Source organism: Molossus molossus, unplaced genomic scaffold, assembly GCF_014108415.1.
Source record: "Molossus molossus isolate mMolMol1 unplaced genomic scaffold, mMolMol1.p scaffold_m16_p_21, whole genome shotgun sequence".
Taxonomy (NCBI): Eukaryota; Metazoa; Chordata; class Mammalia; order Chiroptera; family Molossidae; genus Molossus; species Molossus molossus.
This window is the reverse complement of record NW_023425357.1, coordinates 18,845,221-18,866,258: the sequence shown is the minus strand read 5'-3', so window position 1 is coordinate 18,866,258 and position 21,038 is coordinate 18,845,221. Positions and strand designations below refer to the sequence as shown.

The 21,038-nt window shown below is 46.0% G+C and overlaps 1 protein-coding gene across 10 annotated transcripts in view; it reads left to right on the top strand.

The window, feature by feature from the left end:
* Positions 1 to 21,038, top strand: part of LOC118638425 (BTG3 associated nuclear protein) — a 115,053-nt gene that overhangs the window by 51,828 nt on the left and 42,187 nt on the right. For 6 of the 10 annotated variants that reach the window (XM_036274238.1, XM_036274239.1, XM_036274235.1 and 3 more), the window contains 4 exons: positions 4,155 to 4,271; positions 5,804 to 5,896; positions 5,997 to 6,172; positions 20,787 to 21,026. In XM_036274238.1, coding sequence (XP_036130131.1) covers positions 4,155 to 4,271; positions 5,804 to 5,896; positions 5,997 to 6,172; positions 20,787 to 21,026 — 626 coding nt within the window. The remainder of the gene's footprint in view (positions 1 to 4,154; positions 4,272 to 5,803; positions 5,897 to 5,996; positions 6,173 to 20,786; positions 21,027 to 21,038) is intronic. The other 4 variants (XM_036274241.1, XM_036274240.1, XM_036274244.1 and 1 more) reach the window with 2 other exon arrangements.

The following is a 21,038-nucleotide window of genomic DNA, read 5'->3' as shown; positions in this document are numbered from 1 at the left end:
ACTCAGTATCATTAGTCATCAGGGAAGTGCAAATTCAAACCGCAATGAGATATCACTTCACACCTATCAGAATGGTTAAGTGAAAAATAGCGACACCACCAAATGTTGGTGAGGATGTAGAGAAACTGGATCCCTCATCCCCTGCTGGTGGGAGTGTAAAATGGTGCAGGCACTCTGGAGCACAGTTTGGCAGTGTTTTATAAAGCTAAACATGTACTTGCCATATGGCCCAATAATCACATTCTTAGGCATTTGTCCCAGAGAAGTGAAAACTTATGACCACACAACAACCTCTGCACGAGTGTCCGTGTTTTATTTGTAATGACCAAAACCTGCAGGCAGTCCAGATATTTTCTACGGGTGAAAGGTTAAACAAACTGGTCCTCTGGTAAACAAACATCCATGCCATAGAAAACTGTGCAGCACCAACAATGAGTGAACTGTTGATACGTGCTGCCACTTGGATGACCTTGGACGTACTGAGTGCAAAAAGCCAGTCTCCAAAGACCATGTGCTCTATGATTCCATGTTTGTAACTTTCCCCAAATGTCGGATGATTAGAACAGGTTAGTGGTTTCAAAGGGATGGGGTGTGATGGGAGGGTGGGTATGTCTAAAGGGGCAGCACATGGTCACTCCGTGGCGATGGAGCAGTACACGGATCTGCACATGATATCAGATGCATAGAACCACACATGACACACGTTCGTGCATGCAGAAACTGGTGAAATCTGAATGAGGCCTGGAGCCTCGCTAGCAGCATTGTTCCAGAGTCACTTTCCTATTCTTTATATTGTACTACAGGTTATAGAATGTCACCCCTGGGGACACAGGAAGAAGCAGAACCAGTAGGAGACACTTGTGTCTGAGAGAGAGACAGAGAAAGAGAGAGAGAAAGGCAGGCAGACACAGTAATACAGCACCCCATGAGGGATTTATCACACAGGATTGGCTTAGGTAGTGTGGGGGCAGCCAAGCGCATCTGAAGTCTGTAGGGCAGGTGGACAGGAAGGGCAGGTCATGGTCAGCTGGCAGGAGCTGTTTGGAGTCTCCAAGGTCAGGGAAAGCCTAAACCTCCTTTCTAGGTTTCATCTGATTAGGCCAGGCCCACACAGCATTATCTTTCTTTTGAATAACTTCAGCCGATTAGGATTTTTTTTTTATTTTTTATTTTTATAATCCTCACCCGAGGACATTTTTCCATTTTTTGTTCAGGTAGAGTGGGAGGGAGAGAGAGGAAGAGAGAGAGAAACATCGATGTGAAAGGGACACATCGAGTGGCTGCCACCCGCATGACCAACCAGGGCCGGGGACAAACTGCAACCGAGGTACATGCCCTTAGCGGGAACCGAACCCGGGTCTCTCTGTACCGCAGGCCGACGCTCCAACCGCTGAGCCAAACCGGCCAGGGCCAATTAGGATTTTTAATCACAACTGCAAAATCCCTTCATAGCAGCACCCAGATTAGTGTCTGATTGATTGACTGGGGACTGTAATTCAGCCTAGTCAAGAAACTTCACAGTGTGATAATTTTTTCATATCAACCCTTAGATAACTACTTTATTCTTCTTACTGTGATATGCATGTTCCATAATTTTTGAAAAACGAAATATTCTTTTGTACAGTTTGAGGTTGACATAAATTGCATTAGTTGAAAGGCTGTAATTTCTGGCATATTATAATATATTTTAAAAAGGAAACCGATTCATTGCTCTTTGAATATTTTACTCTAAAACCATCATCCATTTAAAAAATCCTGTGAGCGGGCTTTTAGACGGCCACATTTCACCTCGTTCCTTTGCTTTTTGAACTTCCATTCCCGTTTCTCTTCTGTCACAAAATGTTATCCTTTCAGTTCCGCTGTCACCCTCCTTAGTAACTGAAAAGTGGACAGAGTCTTGAAGCTAAATATGTATTTCCTGTAAAAGTAAGTCCCCAGGATTAAAGAAGTTTGTTACAATTATCAGTGCACAGTGGAACAAAATGACATAACTGTATTCCTTTTGCTTATAGTGCATTCTTAATAATCCAGTATTGTGACTGCGTCCTTGAGATGGGTGTGGATTTAGTTTTAGTTAATTCCAGAATCTGTGACTTACTGCGTTACAGTGAGACAGGGTTCAGCATTGCTCTTATTTCTCTTTCTAATTTTTATAGTTTTAAGTTCTGAGAAATGTTGTTCTCATAAATAAATATGTGGGAGAGCAAAGAGTTCCTCAGGTCTTCAAGTTACATGCCCAAAATTGTTGTGGTCTATCATCAAAAATTATTTTTGATGATCTGTGAGCTGAATATTTAACTGGATCCTGTCAGTTTTGTTGAAAGCAAAGACTTGTGGAACAACAATAACTCAACAAAGGGTTTTCTAGTTGGTCATTAGAGGCATTGCCGCGTTTCAGACTGGCCCTGTGTTTGCACCTCAGGTGTTCATTATCTGGATGGATCGTGCACCTGAGTATAATTAGAGTGAAAGGTAATTAATTTTTCCCCCAAAGTGAAACAAATTGACCAGAGGTGCTCTCTCAAGGAGAATCATTTTTAGGCAGTAGTTCATCTTGGAAGGTGGGGGTCTTGACATTGAGATGCTGAGAGCTATCCACACCCAGGAGCCTCCTGGATGCCTTAGGCTACCCCTAGGGCTATGTTCATTCCAGTCTGAAGCTGGTTACCTCAGAACATTGTTTCCCTGATCTTAAGAATCTTCAGGGGAAAAAGGTATATTTAGTCAAAACAACTTTGCCGGATGGGCATAAATAAATTTTAATCAATGTATTTCCTGTGGGACTTCTCAGACCTTTAATGTGATAATGTCCATTAGGGAAATACTGTCTACTCAGCAGAATTTATTTAATTGCTCAAGAAATGAGAGGGAATGGGAATGGGTGTGTGTGTGTGGGTGGGGGGGAGGATCGTGGGGGATGCTAGTGTTCCAAGGAATACACTTTGGAAAATACCAAATGCATGAAACTTTTTTTTCCCTCCTTTGGTATACAAGAAGCATGAAATTGTCAGCCTGTACTGACCAAGTCAAAGGTCACCTAGGTTGCTTGCAAGGTCCTTGGGTTGGCAGTGACTTTAGGTGTAACCAAAGAACAAGTAGAATAATTGATAAAACAATACCTTTGAGTGAAGTGCAGTGGATCATGCTCTTATTTTTTAAGAACGGCCCATGCTCCTGCAATTTACTTGGGCAGGAAGCAGAGTCTTTTGTGCCCTTATTTTGGGAGGGGGCTGAGCCAGCCGTGTGGCCAATGGTGGGCTAGATTTTCACATGCACTGTTGGTTACGTGAGTCTTCTCGTGTAAAGGCAGTGCTTCCCCAGGGTTGTGTTTTGGAGAGTGAGATCCAAGAATGGCACTCTTTAGGTATGTTACCTGTGTTTCAAGTGCTCCTTGTGGCACTCCGACCCCCACAACGAAGCAGACTGTAAAATCTCCTGGGGCCATAAGCACTGAGGGCTAGAAGGTCAGTGCCTGAGACGTCTCAGTGAGTGTGCTCCTCCAGATGGGCTGTTGGCTGCTGGTGAACACACAGTGCCACCTCTAAGAAGGTGCCCGGTGAGGGCTCCTGTGATCTCTTTCCTTCAAAATGAAGCCCCAAGGCCCTTGGGTCATGGTTCCCGCACTGTCCCAGTGGAACCTGGAGGTGGCCAGCGCCCTGCGGCCCACCTGCTGTCCCTGTACTGTGTTTGCCCTTTCTTTCCAGAGCAGCGCTAACATTTTGGGATGGTATTGATAAGTATAGTGGTTACAAAAGCCTAGAATTGTCCTGTAGGAACCGTTGGGATGAGATGAGTAAAAACGTTAAGCCGTTTTTCAGGAATCACGCTACTTTAGAAGCCTTATTATCTAAGCACAATTTGTGCCATTTTGGTCTATTCTGTATAAAGGGTTAAGTACATCTTTCCATACTATCCCGTTGTGCAGACTGAGAATACCAATAATGGGGAAGGCTAAATTCTCTATTGAAAACCCCCCATCTCCAGTGTATTCTTTGTCCAATGTAAATTGTTTATTACTTTAAATGTGATTTCTGCCTGGGGCCGCCTCCCTCCATCATTGGGAGGAGACTGTATTGAATTACTCTTATGCACTCTTACAATGAATGTTGTCGTTTTAAGGTCTTCTTTTTCTTTGTGATTCTTTTGTTCCCTAGCGTCGTCCCCCAGACTACAGTAATACTCAACAGTGATCGGCAGAACGCCATTGTAGCCAAGATGGAAGACCCCTTGAGCAACAGGGCACCGGATTCCCTGGAAAATATCATTAGCAAGTCAGTAGCCACACTACCCCCACCTTTCACTGCCAATACCACCACGATGAGTCCCCTTGAGGACAGAGCAGCATTCCAAGCCGGACACACTCGGGCATTTCTGTTCTCACACGGGTTGCACAATAGGCATTGCCCACAGGTCTTTGCAGTGGGGAGGGTGGTGCCACGCTGCAGACCGAGGTCCTGTTGGACGAACTGGATAAGAGAGAGGTTAAGGGAGAGACCACATTTGGGATTCTTGTGTCCAGTGTAGCATGTGGTATCGGGACATTATGCTGTGCCAGTCAAGCCCTTATCTTCTTACCTGCTCATGGCTTACTCACATCTGTCTGTCTGTCTGTCTAGTAGTATGTCAGGTCAACAGACATCCTCATGTAAATTTGCTAAGTGGAGGCGACATTTTGAGGTGATAGCTTTTTTTCTCATACCTTTTCCTTTGGAGACATTTTGAATGTAACCTTCATCAGAGATGGGAGTGTATATAAGGCATTGTCACCACCCTTGCGTGACAGTGAAGTAAGCTCCAGGTGGCCCTGCCTAGCGGTCGAGGCTCAGCTCTTCCTGATAACATGCCTCCAGGAGGGCTCTTTTGCTTTTTGTTTCCTACCCCTGTCTTCACAATGTTCGGTTTTGCCTTTTCTCTCAGTCTCCTTTGCAGGTTGTTCCTCCTCCAGCTGTGTCCTGTTTTCTTTGTTGTCATAGCCCAGGTCTCTGGGAGCCCAGCTGTGCTGCTGAGGGCGTGCGTGCTGGGGTGCAGGGGACAAGGTGAAGTCCGCTGTCTAGGTGCTCAGAGGCTGAGGAGGTCTGGCCGGTGGAGAAGAGGCAGGGTCGGGTGTGCCTGTCACGTGGCTCAGGTGGAGGTCAGCCCTCAGAGGCTGAGCCTCCGGGAGCCAGGTCAGCCTGGACAGGCCTCCGTGGAATCAAGAAGGTGTAGCTCCCTTCTCCGATAGGGCCAGGGTCTGAAATGGTATTGGTGTGTGAACAGGGAAACGGCTTCTCTCCTCTTTCTCAGTGCTTAGCAGTCCGCATGAAGGGACGTTGAAAGGGTTGTTAAAAAGGCAAGTAGCATGTTTCTGGATAATCTTTCTTTTTTTTAGTACTCTTTGGAGCTGGATTGGTTCCGTTTTTCTGGCAATATCTTATCACTCTGTACAGGACCCCTGATGGTGGTGAGAATATTCCATCGGAGATACTTGACTGGCTTTTTAAACCCACTTAGTGGTTTTTGTCAGTGGGAATCATTGGGAGTGATACCTGCATTTTCAAAGGCTGAGTCATTTCTAGAATGTCCAGCGGTATGGAGTGGATTGGATCAGTAGAAGTCTCTAGCTATGCTTCCTCTTAATTTCCTTTGACATAGCCTTAAAAATTACTCTTCTGTGAATGTAAGAGTAATTACGTAAGAGGTAGGAACACCTCTGTGATCAGAAAACAGCACTTAGGCCTTGAGTCACAGAGAGCTGTGATTTTACTTCATGATATAAACACTTATTTAAACTTCTAAAATGTTACACAGTTTCTTCCAACCCCAGACTATTTCCTGTTATCCATTTGCTGTCAATCTTGGTGGAAGGAGCTGCATGGGAAGACTTGGGCCTGGCTGCTCTGAGCGGAGTTAGTCCCTGGTGAGGGGAGGAAAGAAGGATGTGCAGCGGCTGGTGCTGGGCTCCACCGCCGGGGGCGCTGCTCTCACAACACTGCTGCTGTTTTTGTTTCCCCGCTCAGCGCGGTTCCAGGGCGTCGGCAGAACACCATTGTGGTGAAGGTGCCGGGGCAAGAAGACAGCCACAACGAGGACGGGGAGAGCGGGTCCGAGGCCAGTGACTCCGTTTCCACCTGTGGACAGTCGGGAAGTCAGAACATCGGGAACAACGTCACCCTCATCACCCTGAACTCAGAAGGTGCGCCCGCAGAGCCTCTCCTTCCCTTTGCCTGAGCAGCATCAGGTGCAACCCCAGCCCCTTTCCAGAAAAGTAATACATGTTTACTGTTTTTAAAAAGTGGTAACATGTAAAAATGATGAAGAAAGTGAAAATAACCTGGAAAATTTCACGTCCAGAGATCTCTATAAATGTCATGGGGCTTTTTTCTATGTTAACACACACATTACTTTATGATTTTGTAACTTGCTCTTTTCCTTTCCATGGTAGAACTCTTTCCACATTCATGCAGATGTACATATCATTTTCAGTCAGTTTTACTGATTTAACCAAGTTCTGGAGGCTTCCTGGTGATGGACAGTGGTACTTTTTGTAACTAGTGGTATAACTAGGAGTTGGCTCATTATCTTGGACAGTAGGTCTGTCACGTCTCTCCAACGAGGACCTGACGTAGACTCTCAGAGGTTGGGTCCGTGCCACGAGCTTCGTTGCCTCTTCCAATGAAATTGAGAGGGAACTGCACAGCGTAGCCATTAGCCTTTAAGTGACCCCGTTTCACCCATGCTGGGGTTTCTCTTCCTCCTTCCTCTTTCCTGCCAAGGTCTGAGATGCACTCTCCTGTCCTTCGGTCAGTGCGGCTGGCCTGGTGTACCCTTCAAAGGATTCTTGCCACCTGGTACCTTTGCCGTGCCTTTGGGAGCTTGCTTAATGCTCCCCAAGCAGGACTTATCACAGCATGGAGAGAAAGTAGAGAACCCAGACAAATGTAGCATTGTTATTGAGTTCAAAAATCCGTGATTTGTTTAATAGTAAGTACTTGTTTTCTGCTTCTATGTCTGAGTCATTGATTTTCCCTAAAAACACGAGGTAGATTTTTCTACTAAACAATCTGAACAACTTAAAAAGACTTGTTACCATATCTGAAACATTAAACACAATGTTTTCCCCCCAAACTTTTCTAACATAAATTGCTAGGAGTGTGTGTGGGGAGAGGAGAAGACTAGGGGCAACCTTTTTTTGAAAAGTGAGCTCTCATTTATATACCATAACACTCATCATTTTAAATCATGCACTTAAAGTGGTTTTTAGTATATGCACAGTTATGCAACCATCACCACTGTCTAATTCCAGAGTATTGTCATCACCCCGAAAAGAAACCCCACAGTAATCACTCCCAATTCTCCCTCCTCCCAGCCCCTGGCAGCCACTGATCTGCGTCTGTCTCTGTGGATTTGCCTATGGTGGACATTTCATAGAAATGGAATCATATAATTCTGTCCATGTTGGCAGCAGACATCGGTTTATCATTCCTTTTTATGGCTGAGTAATATTCTACCGTATGGATAGACCGCATCTTGTTTATCCATTCATCTGTTGATGGACACTTGGTGGTTTCTGCTTTTTGACTCTTTTGCATAGTGATACTGTGAACATTTGTGTACCGCTTTTTGTGTGGCTGCATGTTTTCATTTTTCTTGGGTTGATTGATACCTATCAGCCTTAGAAATTGCTGGGTCAGGGCAACTAGTTTTTTGTTTTTTTAATTTAATTTATTTTTCATTAATTTATTTTTGTTACAGATGTTTCTCCTTTTTTCCCCCCATTGACTCGCAACTAGTTTTTTTTACACATTACATTTGCGGGAAAGAGCGCTGCTGCTGGTTTTATCCTCATGGATATTGCATGAAATCATATTTGCAACAATTGGCAGAGAAAACATCTTACTCTTTTTCCGTGTGAATTTTAGGTGAATGCTCACCAGGTCTGCTACGCACTTTAGGCCTCATGTTTGTTTGGTTTAAACTAAACAAACAGCTAAGGAACATAACATTTGATAATTTGGGGAGAGTGTGAGGTTATCATAAAAGCAAAAAATTTCATCTTTTAAATTTGTTTCTTACTGAGATGTGATTAATGTGAAATATATTTTTGGGGAACCACAGACTGAAACTAAAATGAACATACAAAAAGGAATAAAAATTTGAGCTTATTAATATTATTAATATTTATAAGAAAAAGTACAGATTTTTTTTTTATATGCGTCTAAGTCCTTTAAATGTCAGGTGATACACTTTGTGTAAAACATTTTTGTTCAGCAAAGTCTTTGAGCAAAGTAACCACATTTAAAACTGATTGTTTCTATCAAACGTGACTTTGATGTACAATACAGGTTGTTAGGATTGGGGCAAATTAGAGAAATCTTTCTGATTTAAAAATGTATTTTGAAGAAGAGGTTATAAGTCAGGACCATTCTGTTTTACCAGTCCATTAGGAGGAAACATTTTATAATAAATATGTTTCACTGACGCTGTCCTTGGGGATGTTTCCCCCAGCAGTTTCCATGTTACGAGAACTTGGACTAAGCAGCCTTAGATGGCACAGTGGTTTGGAGAAGATGATACAGAGACGGACGGATGGAGTCGTTTTTAAGTCACTGCTGTGTATGTGATGTTGGAAAAAGCTAATCCATAATGTCTCTTGTATCAGATTTACTACCGACCTGTAGTGGCATCATCTGTTAAATATTTCTGTGAGATTTATGAATGCACTGAGAATCGGATTAGCTGTCTCCTGCCATGTCCTCCCTCAAGACTAGAGCAGCTTGCTCAACGGGAGAGAATGTCAAGTCAGCTAGTTTATATTAGAGAAACATTATTAATATGCAAAGTGCTCAAGGGCTATAGATTGAGTCATTTTAGTTTCTGATAAGAGCCCAGAGCTGCAACAAGACAGATTGTTCTTATCTTCTTATAAAAATATTTAAGTGCCTGAAGTTTTAGAGAACCACAGGTATCAAAATGGTTACTTCTGAAGAATTCCAAATGGTTTGCATGAATTGACATGCTGTTTTATGTCAGACTTGGAGTTACTTTATTTAGACTGCAGAGGCACTGTATCATTTTATCCTAGTGTTTTACTTAGGCCATTCTATCTGTCTTCATCTGTCCTGGCACGAACTCCATTAGAATAAGAAAGAAGTGCTAACTGTTGAGAGCAGTGAACAGTGAAATTACTCTTAGTTCTTGCTCCTGTCTTGGAGGTTTTGGTCTTGGTGTACTTCTCTTTGTGTTAAGTAGGGAAAGTGTATTGGGTACAGTCAGTCCTTCAAAGACTAAGCTAGCAATTGAGTTAGAGAAACAAATGAGCAAAATGGACCCCAAAATGGAATCTGTTGATTAATTAAGGAATTCAGTTAGATTCTTTATGAAGAGTTTCAATTCCTCCTATTTATGCATTTGATAATTCTTAGAAAACTTGACTGATTCTGTGTATAAAATGTTGCATATTTAATTTTAGTGGGAAGGGTTGCACTTCAGGTATAATTGAATTAACACTGGAGATTGACCTCATGAATGTTCCTCAGCCCAGTCAGTAAGCTGATTCACATGGTAAATAGCTGTGATGTGCTCAGTGGGAGGTGGCGAAATGTGCTCTTGGAGAAGCAGTTCATTTGTGAGGGGCGGTCAGTGACAGCGATGGGAAACAGACCTGTTCTTCAGGGTGCTCGTGGTGCCAGGGAACATATTGCTGTGTTCACAAAACATCAGCCATGCATACATGAAGAGAGAAATTTAGCCAAAAACATTTCTTGAGTATTTATTTCCATAATTTATTTTATATAAACTTTTTTTGCATACATTTTGTGTGTGATAACATTAAAACATTTTATTAGCGATCATAATTTGGCTGCTAAGAATAGGATTATAGACAGGTTAGTGACCAAAATAGAATCAAGTTGGTAAAGAGAAACTGGCATAAGAATGCAGGTGGCTGTTGGAGCATGACCACTACCCTAAATCAGAGAAAGGGGCCGCAGCGCCGGCCAGAGCAGTGCCTGGGAGGGGGTGTCATTTCAGTGTCTCAGGAGGGACAGAATGTGACACTGATAAGGGACATTCCTGTCTGTGCCCAGCAGTTCCCACTCCTTTATGCCAAGGGGTGCTCTTCAACACTTGCTTAGTTCTGGTCCAGCTCAGGACAATGTCCCTGCTAAGCGGGAGGAGTTCACCGGGAAAGAAGCCCGTCTGGCCCCGCCCTGCAGTTGAGTATTTGACCTCCCAGCAGGGGTCCGGGTCTTGGCCCTCCGTCCCTGGTGGAAAAAGAATCGACTCCAGTACCAAAAACCTTTTGGGTTTTCCCTTTTCCTGTATCATTATCCCGTATGTAACTCAACCCTTTTGAATTGCCAGTTTAAGAACTTTAATTATCCATTGGTGTACAGCTTAGAGATGTCCCATCACTCCCCAATAAGCGTGTGTTTGGACCACAGGTATAAAGTTAACTGTGCCTATCGGTTTTTACGGGTTGGTCGGAGGGGTAGGGTGTTACGGACTCACTGGAGATGTCACGCATGAATGAGGTTCACAGTCAGAATGTAAACGTCTTAATTTATAAGGGCTCGGAAATCGGTGCCAGAATCTAAGTGCCATGTGATGCAGTGCTGGGAGGACTAGCCCAGTAGGACTCATTTGAAAAGCCTCATTCGGCTCATTCCTGGCCCTAGTTCCTCCCCAGCCTTCAGACTCTTCTGGTCCTGCACCTTACTCATCATTTTTAAAAGCCGAGGCCCTTCTTCCCAGGCTTGTCCTTTCACTCCAGAGCTAATGACGTTTGCACCAGAGATTGTCTGGTGTAGGAGAGGGGCGTGGTGGAGGTGATAATACACTGAAACGCTGGAAGCATGAGTCGAGCACCTTGGAGTAAGGGTCAGAGGAGAGGTATGTGAACACTGGGGTTTGGGAGCAGCTCAAGCATGGATTGAGTACTACGGTTTAAAAAACTTGTTGGTGAACTTAAAGCTGGGAAAGGACAGTCCAGCAATTGGCTTGAATAGATTTAATACTATTTTGGGAATAACTCTTAAATACCGCGTGCTCCATGTCTGAATGTTTGACCCAACACATTTCCTAGTAGTTCCTGTGGCTCTGATCAGCCCCACACCCCGGAAGGCACCATGGACACGCAGTCCTGCAGCTTTCGAGCCCAGGTGCATCAGGGCAAAGACTTAGAGGCCTCCTTTGTCACCTTTTCTAATTGTTTCTTTTTAAATTCACAGAAGCATCTGTGTTTTGCATGCTGCATGACACATTACCAACAGTGCAGCGAGTCTGACAGCACTGTTTCTTATCTCAGAGCTCTGCAGGGCAGACGTCTCTGCTCTGAGGCTCACAAGGCCTAAGCCAAGGTGTCGGCAGCGCTGGGCTTGTATCTGGCGGTGCTGGGAAGACCTGCTTCCAGGTTCATTTAGGGTGTTGGCAGGATTGGGCTCTTACAGTTATAGGACTGATGTCGCTATTTTCCGTGGGCCATTGGCCAAAGACTGTGCTCTGCTTCTTGCCCCATGGCCCCTTCATTTTACGGTGGAGATCTTCTCTCATGTTAAGTCCCCATGACCCTCTAACGTCTCCGTTGTCCCCCTCTGCCACCAGCAGAGAAAATTCTGCTTTCACAGGGGTCACGTGATTGGTCAGGCCCACCTGGAGACTCTCCCCCATCCTAAGGCCAACTAATCAGTGACTTCTATGATACTTGTGGGATTCTTTTTGTCCCGTGACATAATCACGGGCAGAGGTCAGGGGGTCATCTTAAAATTCTTCCCACGCACACACTGCACATGCTGGCTGTAGTTTGGCATCGAGGTGTGCATAGCTGTCTGAGTGGAGACAGGACTTGCCCAGAGCAGGCTTCTGAGTCTTCTAATCCCCGACTCCTTTGGGAAACAGGAAAGATCTGAACATTGGAAATGTCAGAAAAAAATGAAATATCATACTGATCTGTGTCTTTTCAGATGGCACATGTCAGCTTGCTCTATGAGATGTCCTGTCCCTTAACTCCGACCGCCAGTCCTGCTCAGTGACATTGATGCTCTCCCGGGGAAGTCGTAGAGCGAGTCAGGCCCCAGCTTTCTCCGCCCCTTTGCCCCATGGACCTGGCGTAGACTCTGAGGTCTTTTAAAGAAATGTTTCAGAGAAGTGATCATAATTATGACTCTGATGAGTTCGTTGATAGTGAAGAAATGTAAGAGCAGAAGAATTATTCAGTAATTTAAACTGCCCCCACCTCAGCCTGCAGAAATACAGGGGACTGGCAGAGGGAAGCTGGGGCAGGACATGAATCGTGAGGTCAGGATACACTGAGACTATAATTTAGGTCTTCCTTTTCTTCCCGGTAGTGGTCGTTAGCCATCAGGTCATCAGGGTACCCAATTTCAGAGAACTTGGGCTTGTGGCCAGGGCACCAACTCCTTCAGTGATGGTTGAATAGTTTTTTCACTTTAAGAAATGTTTGAGCAGCCCTGGCCGGTTTAGCCCAGTGGTCAGAGCATTGGCCCGAGGACCAATGAGTCGAGGGTTCGATTTTGGTCAAGAGCACATACCTTGGTTGTGGTTCATCCCTGGCCCTGGTTGGGTCGTATGGGAGGCAACCAGTTCATGTGTCTCTCACATGGATGTTTCTCTCTCTCTTTCTACCTCTCTTCCACTGTATCTGATGATAAATGGAAAAATATCCTCGGGTGAGGATTTAAAAAAAAATATTTAAGCATTACTGGTAAAATCTCTGTAATAGAATTGTTGATATAAAACATCCCACTCAAAAAAAGAAAGCAAAAATAGCCCATACCAGAAAAGCATTTTAAAAGAAAACAGCAGAATGTACCATTCTAAGTTGAAATCACTGTAATGTGTAGTTTGGGGAATGCCAATCGTACAGATTTCCAGGATTCTCACATTTTGTTTCATGTAATAGTAAAATCCTGACGTCACAGAAAGGACGACCTATTTGAAGGCCGCCTGGACTGCACAGTTGTCTTCTCTGCTTGTAGCCATTCTCGTGGTTTAGGACACACCATGCCTTCCCCTTTAATCGTTCTGGCCCCCTTCCCCATCCCAAGTATTCCACTGGTACACGGTTGGGATGAAGATCTTTTTGAAGCATCTATATGTGACATTGTAGAAATTTAGCTAGCAGATTGCCAGAGTTGATATCTGAAAAGTGTAGCTTTATTTTTTTAATTTTTTTATCCTCACCTGAGGACATTTTTCCATTTTTGTTCAGATAGAGTGGGAGGGAGGGAGGGAGAGGGAGAGGGGGAGAGAGAAAGAGAGAGAGAGAGAGAGAGAGAGAAACATCGACGTGAAAGGGACACATCGAGTGCCGGGGATAAACTGCAACCGAGGTACGTGCCCTTAGTGGGAACTGAACCCGGGTCTCTCTGGACTGCGAGCCGATGCTCCAACCGCTGAGCCAAACCGGCAAGGGCAAGTGTAGCTTTATTTTTATATAAATAAAAATAGCCCTTAGCATCCAACACATGATTTAAAAAAATTTTTTTTTCTTTATTGATTTTTAGAGAGAGAGAAAGGGAGGAGGGAGGGAGAGAGAAACATCGATCAAAGAGAACATTGATTGGCCACCTCCTGCATGCCCCCCACTGGGGATCAGGCCCACAACCTGGGCTTGTGCCCCGACCGGGAATCAAACTGGTGACCTCTTGGTGCATGGGTCGACACTCAACCCCTGAGCCACACCACCCGGGCCCCAACAGTGATTCTTTGTGGGACAGATTAATTGTAAGTAGTACAACAATAAAACATTTCATGTATCATACACAGGATTCTTACCCTGCACCTTGTGTGGAAGAAACTAATTATTTTCAGTTACAGTGAATTCACGTCTGGGTCTGGAAGCACTTTGAGCATGATGTATGTATACAGTAATGCAGCCTGAAAGGTTTCAGGACACTGGCCTGAGGTTTCCTGTTCAGCAAATTCTATGTGGATTTATTCTGTATTACCATTCATATTTGGAACTATTTTTTTTATTTTATGCAGTATGTTGCTTTTGAACTTCATAAACAGTTTGGGCAGGCCTTTACAAAAGCCTTAGTTTGGGATATAGATTGAAAATACAACCTGACACCAGCTCATGACCATGAATCTGTTCTCCGAAGACTTGCCTGGAGATGGTGGAAGCTGACCTTGAGGAACTAGACTGATGCGAAGTTTGTTGTGTTATGGAGTTGGCACTATGCTCCAAGTCTTTGAACCACCCTTAAGCCTTTAGTGAATCATAAAGTATTGCTTTCTTCATTATCCTTTAGGTAGAGACTGATATAGGTCGTTAGTTACCTCTCATGGCTACAAGGAACTGAATATAGTCTTAGTAATAGCTAGCGGACTACCTGCGGCAGGCAGCTCTCAGCAAGGGTGTGGGGGCATCTGGGAACAGAGGCAGCGTAATGGGAATCCGTAGGCGTCCAAGCAGTACATTTGTGGGAAGTAGGAAGTGGACACTGGCTCCCTTGCCCTTTCCCCATCAGAGCCGCTGACACCATGGGACGCCATGACTCTTGAGATCTTTCATGTGGCTGGTGGGTGGGATACTACAGGCCAAACCACATCGTCTTTGGAAAGAGCTGAGGTCGAAGGTTAGGCTCAGTAGGTGCTAGATGGCATTTAGACCACCCAGCCTTGCACCTTCTGAGGTCATTCGTGCACAAGGTGTGCGCAGATGTGGGTGTTGCTGTTTGCTTTGGAGAGGTGAGGATACGTCATATGGAGTCAGTTTAGCTGTACACATTTGCTTAGCAGAGAGCCCCTGAGTTGCAATGATGCATGCGAAGTCCTGGTACCTGGTAGGTGCTGAGTAAATATTGTCTTGATTTTTGCCCCATGTGATCACTCTTATCCTTGGAAGAGAGATTTGCTTAAGTCCAGGCTCTGGGGATAGCAGTGTGGCTGGAAACCAAGGCTGACTGACGTTGTTGGTAGGAATGGACATCATGATCTCGGGTGTGTGTGAAGCCTAACAGCAGCTGGTGTGTTTCTTGGTTTTTAGCTTGACTATGAGAATGTCTGTGGTCCTCCTTTTCATCTCGGTGCTTTCTCCTGTTCATTGCAATTTCCTGGCACTAAATGGAACCTCAAACAAATATGTGTATTTTGAACTGTTTTAATGGTAAGGAAATTCAAGTTACTGCTGAAGAGATTTCATTGTAAATAGGTTTTTCAGAAATGCCAGTTAATTTCATTGAAGATTTAAATGATTGGAGTAGAAAGCAAGTTTATTTTTCTTACATTCCTACTGGTAGTTTTCAAATAAAGCTACTAGAATCTTTCTATTGTTTCAGATGCCAAAACTGGACCAAGCAATTTTAGTAAAATAAATATATCCTTTCTGAATTGTCAAAAGGCGAATTTCTCAAATTTCTCAAATATTTACGTGGGCAGGTACTCTGTCTTGTTTCTACTTGAAAGACATGATTCATTGTCACTGGGGAGAAACGGGGATCCAGACTGGACTCTGGCTCTGAGTTGGAGGTGAGTTAGGGCTGAGTATTTCCAAGGGAGCAGAGCTGAGTCAGCAGGTGCACCCAGCTTGACTCAGATGAGAAATGCTCACCCAGTGACCCCAGTGAGCCTCTCTTCTTGCCAGGGAGCTCGGAGGTGCTGCCTCTCTCCCTTGAGCCCCATGAATGGTGATGGTGGAGCCCTGGTCCTCTTCCCGCTGGGATGGGTCCCCTGTTCCCATGGCAATAATTTTTCTCTTCTGCGTTGGTCAGAGTTGCTGCAGTCTGTATGTCTTGACCACCTACTTCAGACTTCTTGCGTAAGAGATGACCACAGGGCATTTATGTGAAATCAGGAATGAGTAGGTTATAAATAAGTTATAAAATGCCTTCTAAAATCGTGAGATACTTGATTGAAAATAAAATTTCTGGATAATTTCCTCTATTACCAAAGAAATTTAAGCTATTGTTTTCTGGAATGATAAGGGAGGGAAACATAAAGAAAGTTTATTTTTAGACTAATTTCTTTTGGGGGGGAAGGGAACAATATTCCCCAAAATAACAACTACTGTAGGAGTTTTAAAGGACATTGTTTATCCTTCAGAATATTCTGGTCACATTTCCGGAAGTCCATCTACGTAGCACTGTGGACCAGATTTCTTAGGCAGGTGTCAGCGGGGAAGTAGGGCCATCGTTCCTTATGATGGGCCCAGTGAGGAAGCAGCCCGCTCAGTGCACATGTCCCATGTCCGCCCTGGACAGTCACTTCCTCAGCGGAGCGGGCACTGCTGCAATTTTCACACGGGGCCTTTGATAGTATCTTTGCAACACAATTAGCAGAGATTAGTCTATGAACCCTGAGTAAGTTCCGATTAATCAGTTTTACTGATTATTAGTTTTTATATAGAAAGAAGCTTATCTTTCATTTGTAATTTGTTTTTGTTAATTTAACATCATATTTTGCCTTCAAAAGAATTAAGTAGACTAGATGAAGTGAGGTTGTTAATTCTTCCTCTTGAATCAGTTTGAAAATATCTGCCTTTACACATGTGTTTTCTACGATTGTGTAAATGGAAAGTCACAATGCTTGCCTGTGGGCATGTTTTCTTAATTGTTCCTGGAACCTTGAGGCTTTTCAGTGGGTGACACTTGGAAGAAGGATGGCTTTTTCTCCTGCACGCCGCTGGTTCAGCTTTAGACAAGGTGAAGTGCTCCTAGCACAGGTGTGTGAGCATCAGAAGCCACCTTGCTGTCCCCAGCCTGTGATTCGAGAGGCTGTGCAGGGCCTGCACGGCACGGTGCAGAGGGCACGGCTTTGGTGAAGAGAGGATGGGGATGGAGGGCAGCTCGATGGAAGCTGGTGCTCGGGGATGGAGTGAGAAGTAAGGTTCATGGTGCATTTACAGAGACCTCGAGTTGTCAGCCCTTGACTGAAGGAAGGGCTGCCATGCTGCCATTCCACACATACAGTCTCAGTAACACTTTGACAAGGTGTTGACTTGCTGTTTGGAAAACAACACTGAGCTCTCGTCCAGTGTTTACATTGCTTTAAATATGTTATATAAACACGGGGAGCTTGCTGAGCAGCCCTCGCTGCACTTGTTATTCCTGGGAAAGACCACTGGATCTTTGGCAGCACTGCTAGTTAGGCTGAGAGCCCCCGCTCACCGCCTTTGCACTGGCCTGTGTGCTGTGTGTCGATGGCCGTCGGCGAGGCAGGGTAGCATCGCTCAGTACCCCTAGTAGTTCAGGATGCTGCCACCCTTCCCTGTGGGCTCACGTGGGATTCTCAGCACCTTTGGAATGACTGTGTTCACAGTCACTTAGCATCAGTGCTTGAACATGGGAGGTTTCACCCACCATAGATCCTGTCCTGAGATTCAATGCTCATGTGCATGAGTCCTTCCTGGACTGCTCAGTAGCCCAGAAGTGGCCGCTTGTGCTCTCTGTTGCCCTGTCTCCCATTCACTGGTTCTCAGCACAGATTGTGTCACTCCCTGTTCAGTCCTTTGCCCAGTTCCTCCTGCTCTGGCCACACCCACTCCACTTCATTCCCAGAGTACATGGACCTCCCCAGCCCAGGTTGGTGCGAAATACTCCCTCTTCTGGAACCTCTTCTGTGGTTCTGCCCATGGTGGCTGCTTGCAGTCCTGTCGCTACTGAGGCTGGCTCTGGTCTCCATCTGAAGAGGTCAGCTCTGCCTCCCTGCTGTGTGATACTTCCTGTCTTGCAGCTGCCACTGCTCTGTTTATTGTACCCACCCTCCCCTCTGCTCTTCCGCTCAGTATGGGCAGCTCTGCCGGCTGACCCGTTTCTCAGATGTGCATGAGATGTGTCTAAGGATTTCAGTGTGTTCACTTACAGCTTGGCCCAGAGCAGTGAGGAGGTGATTCTGAACCAAGTGTGAAGAAGCCTGACCCCTTGTCATTTTAGCTGGTGAGGCAGCCAGCCACCGAGAGGATCTCATATATCCTGCATTCTAGCACGTTCCTCATTAATCCGAGCCTCCACTCCTCCAAGACCCTTGATCATGAGGTGCTAAATGTCTTCAAGAGGCTTGATCTGATTGGCACTCAGTGTGGTGTGTTTTGGTGGGTCTGTTTTTAGGAGCCTCCCACTGATGAGGAGAAGCATAGATGGCCTTCCAGCCCCTTGTCCTTCAGTGCTCCGAGTCCTCCTGTGCTCCTCTAGGTCACTGTGTCTGGGGCACATCTCTGCATCCTGTCCCGAGGACTCTGGTTTGAATATTCAGTCCCTCTGAGTTCATAACTGTCTCTAACCATGTCTTGAACCAAAGTATAGATTCCAGATCCCAGAAGACTGTCCTGTTCCTGCTTCAGCACCTGTCCTTTTCTCTATAGCAGCCCCCCCCTTCTCCTCCCCTTCTCCTTCTTCATCCCCTCGCTCTCCCCTCCTTTCCTCCTGCTCCTTCCCTTCTCCTCCCACTTCCCTCCCTCTTCTTGCTTCATGGCTTGACTGCTGCAGATGGAGGGTGGTTCTTCTGCTCTGTTTGGTGTAATTGAGTCTGTGATTCCAGACTCACTGAGGGTCTAAATCCCTAGCATTAGACTCAGTGCCAGGCTTAGAGTTGCCCAGCCAAGTATTTGTAGATAAATTAATAAATTCCTTAGAGGTTGGTAACCCTTTTGGCATTCCAGCTGTGACCTCAAGACAGCCCCTCTAGAAGTCCCATTGCATCCCGTTTAGGTCACGTGTTCATTCTGTTTGTCAGTAGATTGGCTGAAGGTAATAGTAGCTGACTGGCGTTCAGAAAAAGGCATACATGTGAGCATGTGCTCATGGTCCCACCTCTCCACTTCCAAACCATCAATGTTTCTGAGAAATGATACTACTTACTCATCTATCAGTCTGAGTTCCAAAAATTAGATTTGTGATTTGTTTTCTGGCCTTAGCCAAAGCCAGGAGCCTAACCCCAGCTGCCGGTCTGCCCCAGTGGCGATGGGGTCATCTTGCCAGGGTTGCTAAGCCCTGCCTGATGTTCCTGGAAATCTCATGATTCAGAAGTGTGGCTGGGAGAGGCTGCCTGTGAAGGGGGCAGGATGTAAGAGTCACAGACAGCTAGCCGCTTGGTTTTCTGTTCTGCTCCAGGCCTTGGCAAAGCAAAGCAGGCCCGCCACCCTTTCTGGGGACCTCTTCTGTACATGGAAGCTGGAATGTAAATATCCAGTCGTTTCAGAACAAAGTTAGTGAGATGTTGTGAAGCAGTGATGCCTGTGGCTGTGACATGACTTGATGGCCCACAGACCTCGTGGACACTCAGCAGAAAGCTGGTGTCCCTCTGAGGCCCCGGCCAGCCAGAGAGAGGTTCTCACGCTCCCTGTCCGCGTCCCTCCCCTCCCTCAGCGGCAGTTTGCACTGAGGCTATCTCTTGTACCTTAACTTGCTTCCACACTAGGGTCAGAGGAGATTGTTTGGAAAGCTGCGAGTTTCCTGGCAGAATCAATAGTTCTTTTGGGTTGTGGTGGTGCTTCTCCTTCTGGGTGGGAGGGAGAGCTGGCCACCTCCCTGTCCTCCCTCCTCTGTCTCTCCATCAGCCTCATGCCTGACCCGTGATGATCACTGTGGTCTAGCTGAAGGGAGAGAGAGTGGGGTCCTTCCCACACATGAATGTTGAGCTCTGGCTATTTGCATTTTAGGCGACCTTTGAGAAAGACAAAGACTGGGGCATGTAGACGCAAGGCTTAGGGGTGTTCATTCTGCTATTAGTAACCTTTGAGATCTTAAAATCACAAATGGCGCATTCCACAGTGTTAAGGAGAGAATGAGTGTCCGGAAAGGAAATGTCATGAGGAGAGGAGAGGGACCATGGTGCCCTGGGCAGGAGGTGATCTGTATACTGGCAGGTTCACGGCTGGGAGGTCAAGGGAGAGGGGGAGGGAGTGAGGGTCACACAGCAGGACAGTGGAAGGGCTCAGCGAGGAGAGGAGTGTGGGAAGCTTAGCGTCCCCTGAGCCCTTTCTTCATGCTGAGCTGGCTGCTGCCCAGCTCCTCAGCAGGTCAGAACAACAGCTTACATCATGTAAGTAGTTTGTCTCACTTAGGATGTGCCCAGCTTCCAAGCGGCCCCTTCTCAGAGCAGTTCCAAGTGGAGACTTGAGTCACAGAGTCCTCCCAACACAGTATTGCGAGTGTGTTCTGTGAGTGGCCTCCCTCTCTAGTCCCTGATGCTGGCACTCTGAGACCACGCTAATTTGCTGCCCTTCTAGATGCAGTGTGAAGTTGAAAACAAACACCAGTCTTTTTAAAAGTTCTCTACCCTGCTGGAGTTGTAAAGAGAATCCAGGGTTTGAGGCTAGAGCTTGTCTGATGTCACCTCTTGCAGACACACAGGCCTGTGTGTGGGGTCCAGGCAGTGTTGTCCTCCGGCACTGTGGGGCCTGTGCATCCACCTGTTGTCAGACTTGTGAGAGCTCTGGGCAGGCCATGGGGTAGGTGGCAAACATGCCAGCAACACAGTGCACTGCCTTCTATCTGCTTTTAAGTGCATTAACCAAGTGGGCTTAGCGCCGTGAAAGCCAGTCTCCAAGGCTGATAAACATTTGCTTGTTACAACATGTTACATTTATCTTCCTGAAATGGGTCAACTGACTCCCAGGCCAGTCCTTAGGGAATGAGGTCCTTGTTTCTGTTCTTGATGAGATGTAAGACCCCACACCTCTGCTTTGTGACCCCAGAAGCTGCCCCAGCCCTCCTGGCCAACACTTGGGAAGTTGGGGGAGCGATTTGCCAACCAGCCTCCACAGATCTTTCTTGCATGTATTCGAGCTGAGCACTGGGCCCTTTGGAGTGTGCGAGCTTGTCTGAGGCTTCCCTTGTCTCTTTCAGAGGACTACCCCAACGGCACCTGGCTCGGGGATGAGAACAACCCCGAGATGCGGGTGCGCTGCGCCATCATCCCCTCCGACATGCTGCACATCAGCACCAACTGCCGCACGGCCGAGAAGATGGCCCTGACGCTACTGGACTACCTCTTCCACCGGGAGGTGCAGGCTGTCTCCAACCTCTCGGGCCAGGGCAAGCACGGCAAGAAGCAGCTTGACCCCCTCACCATCTATGGGATCCGGTGTAAGTGTGGGC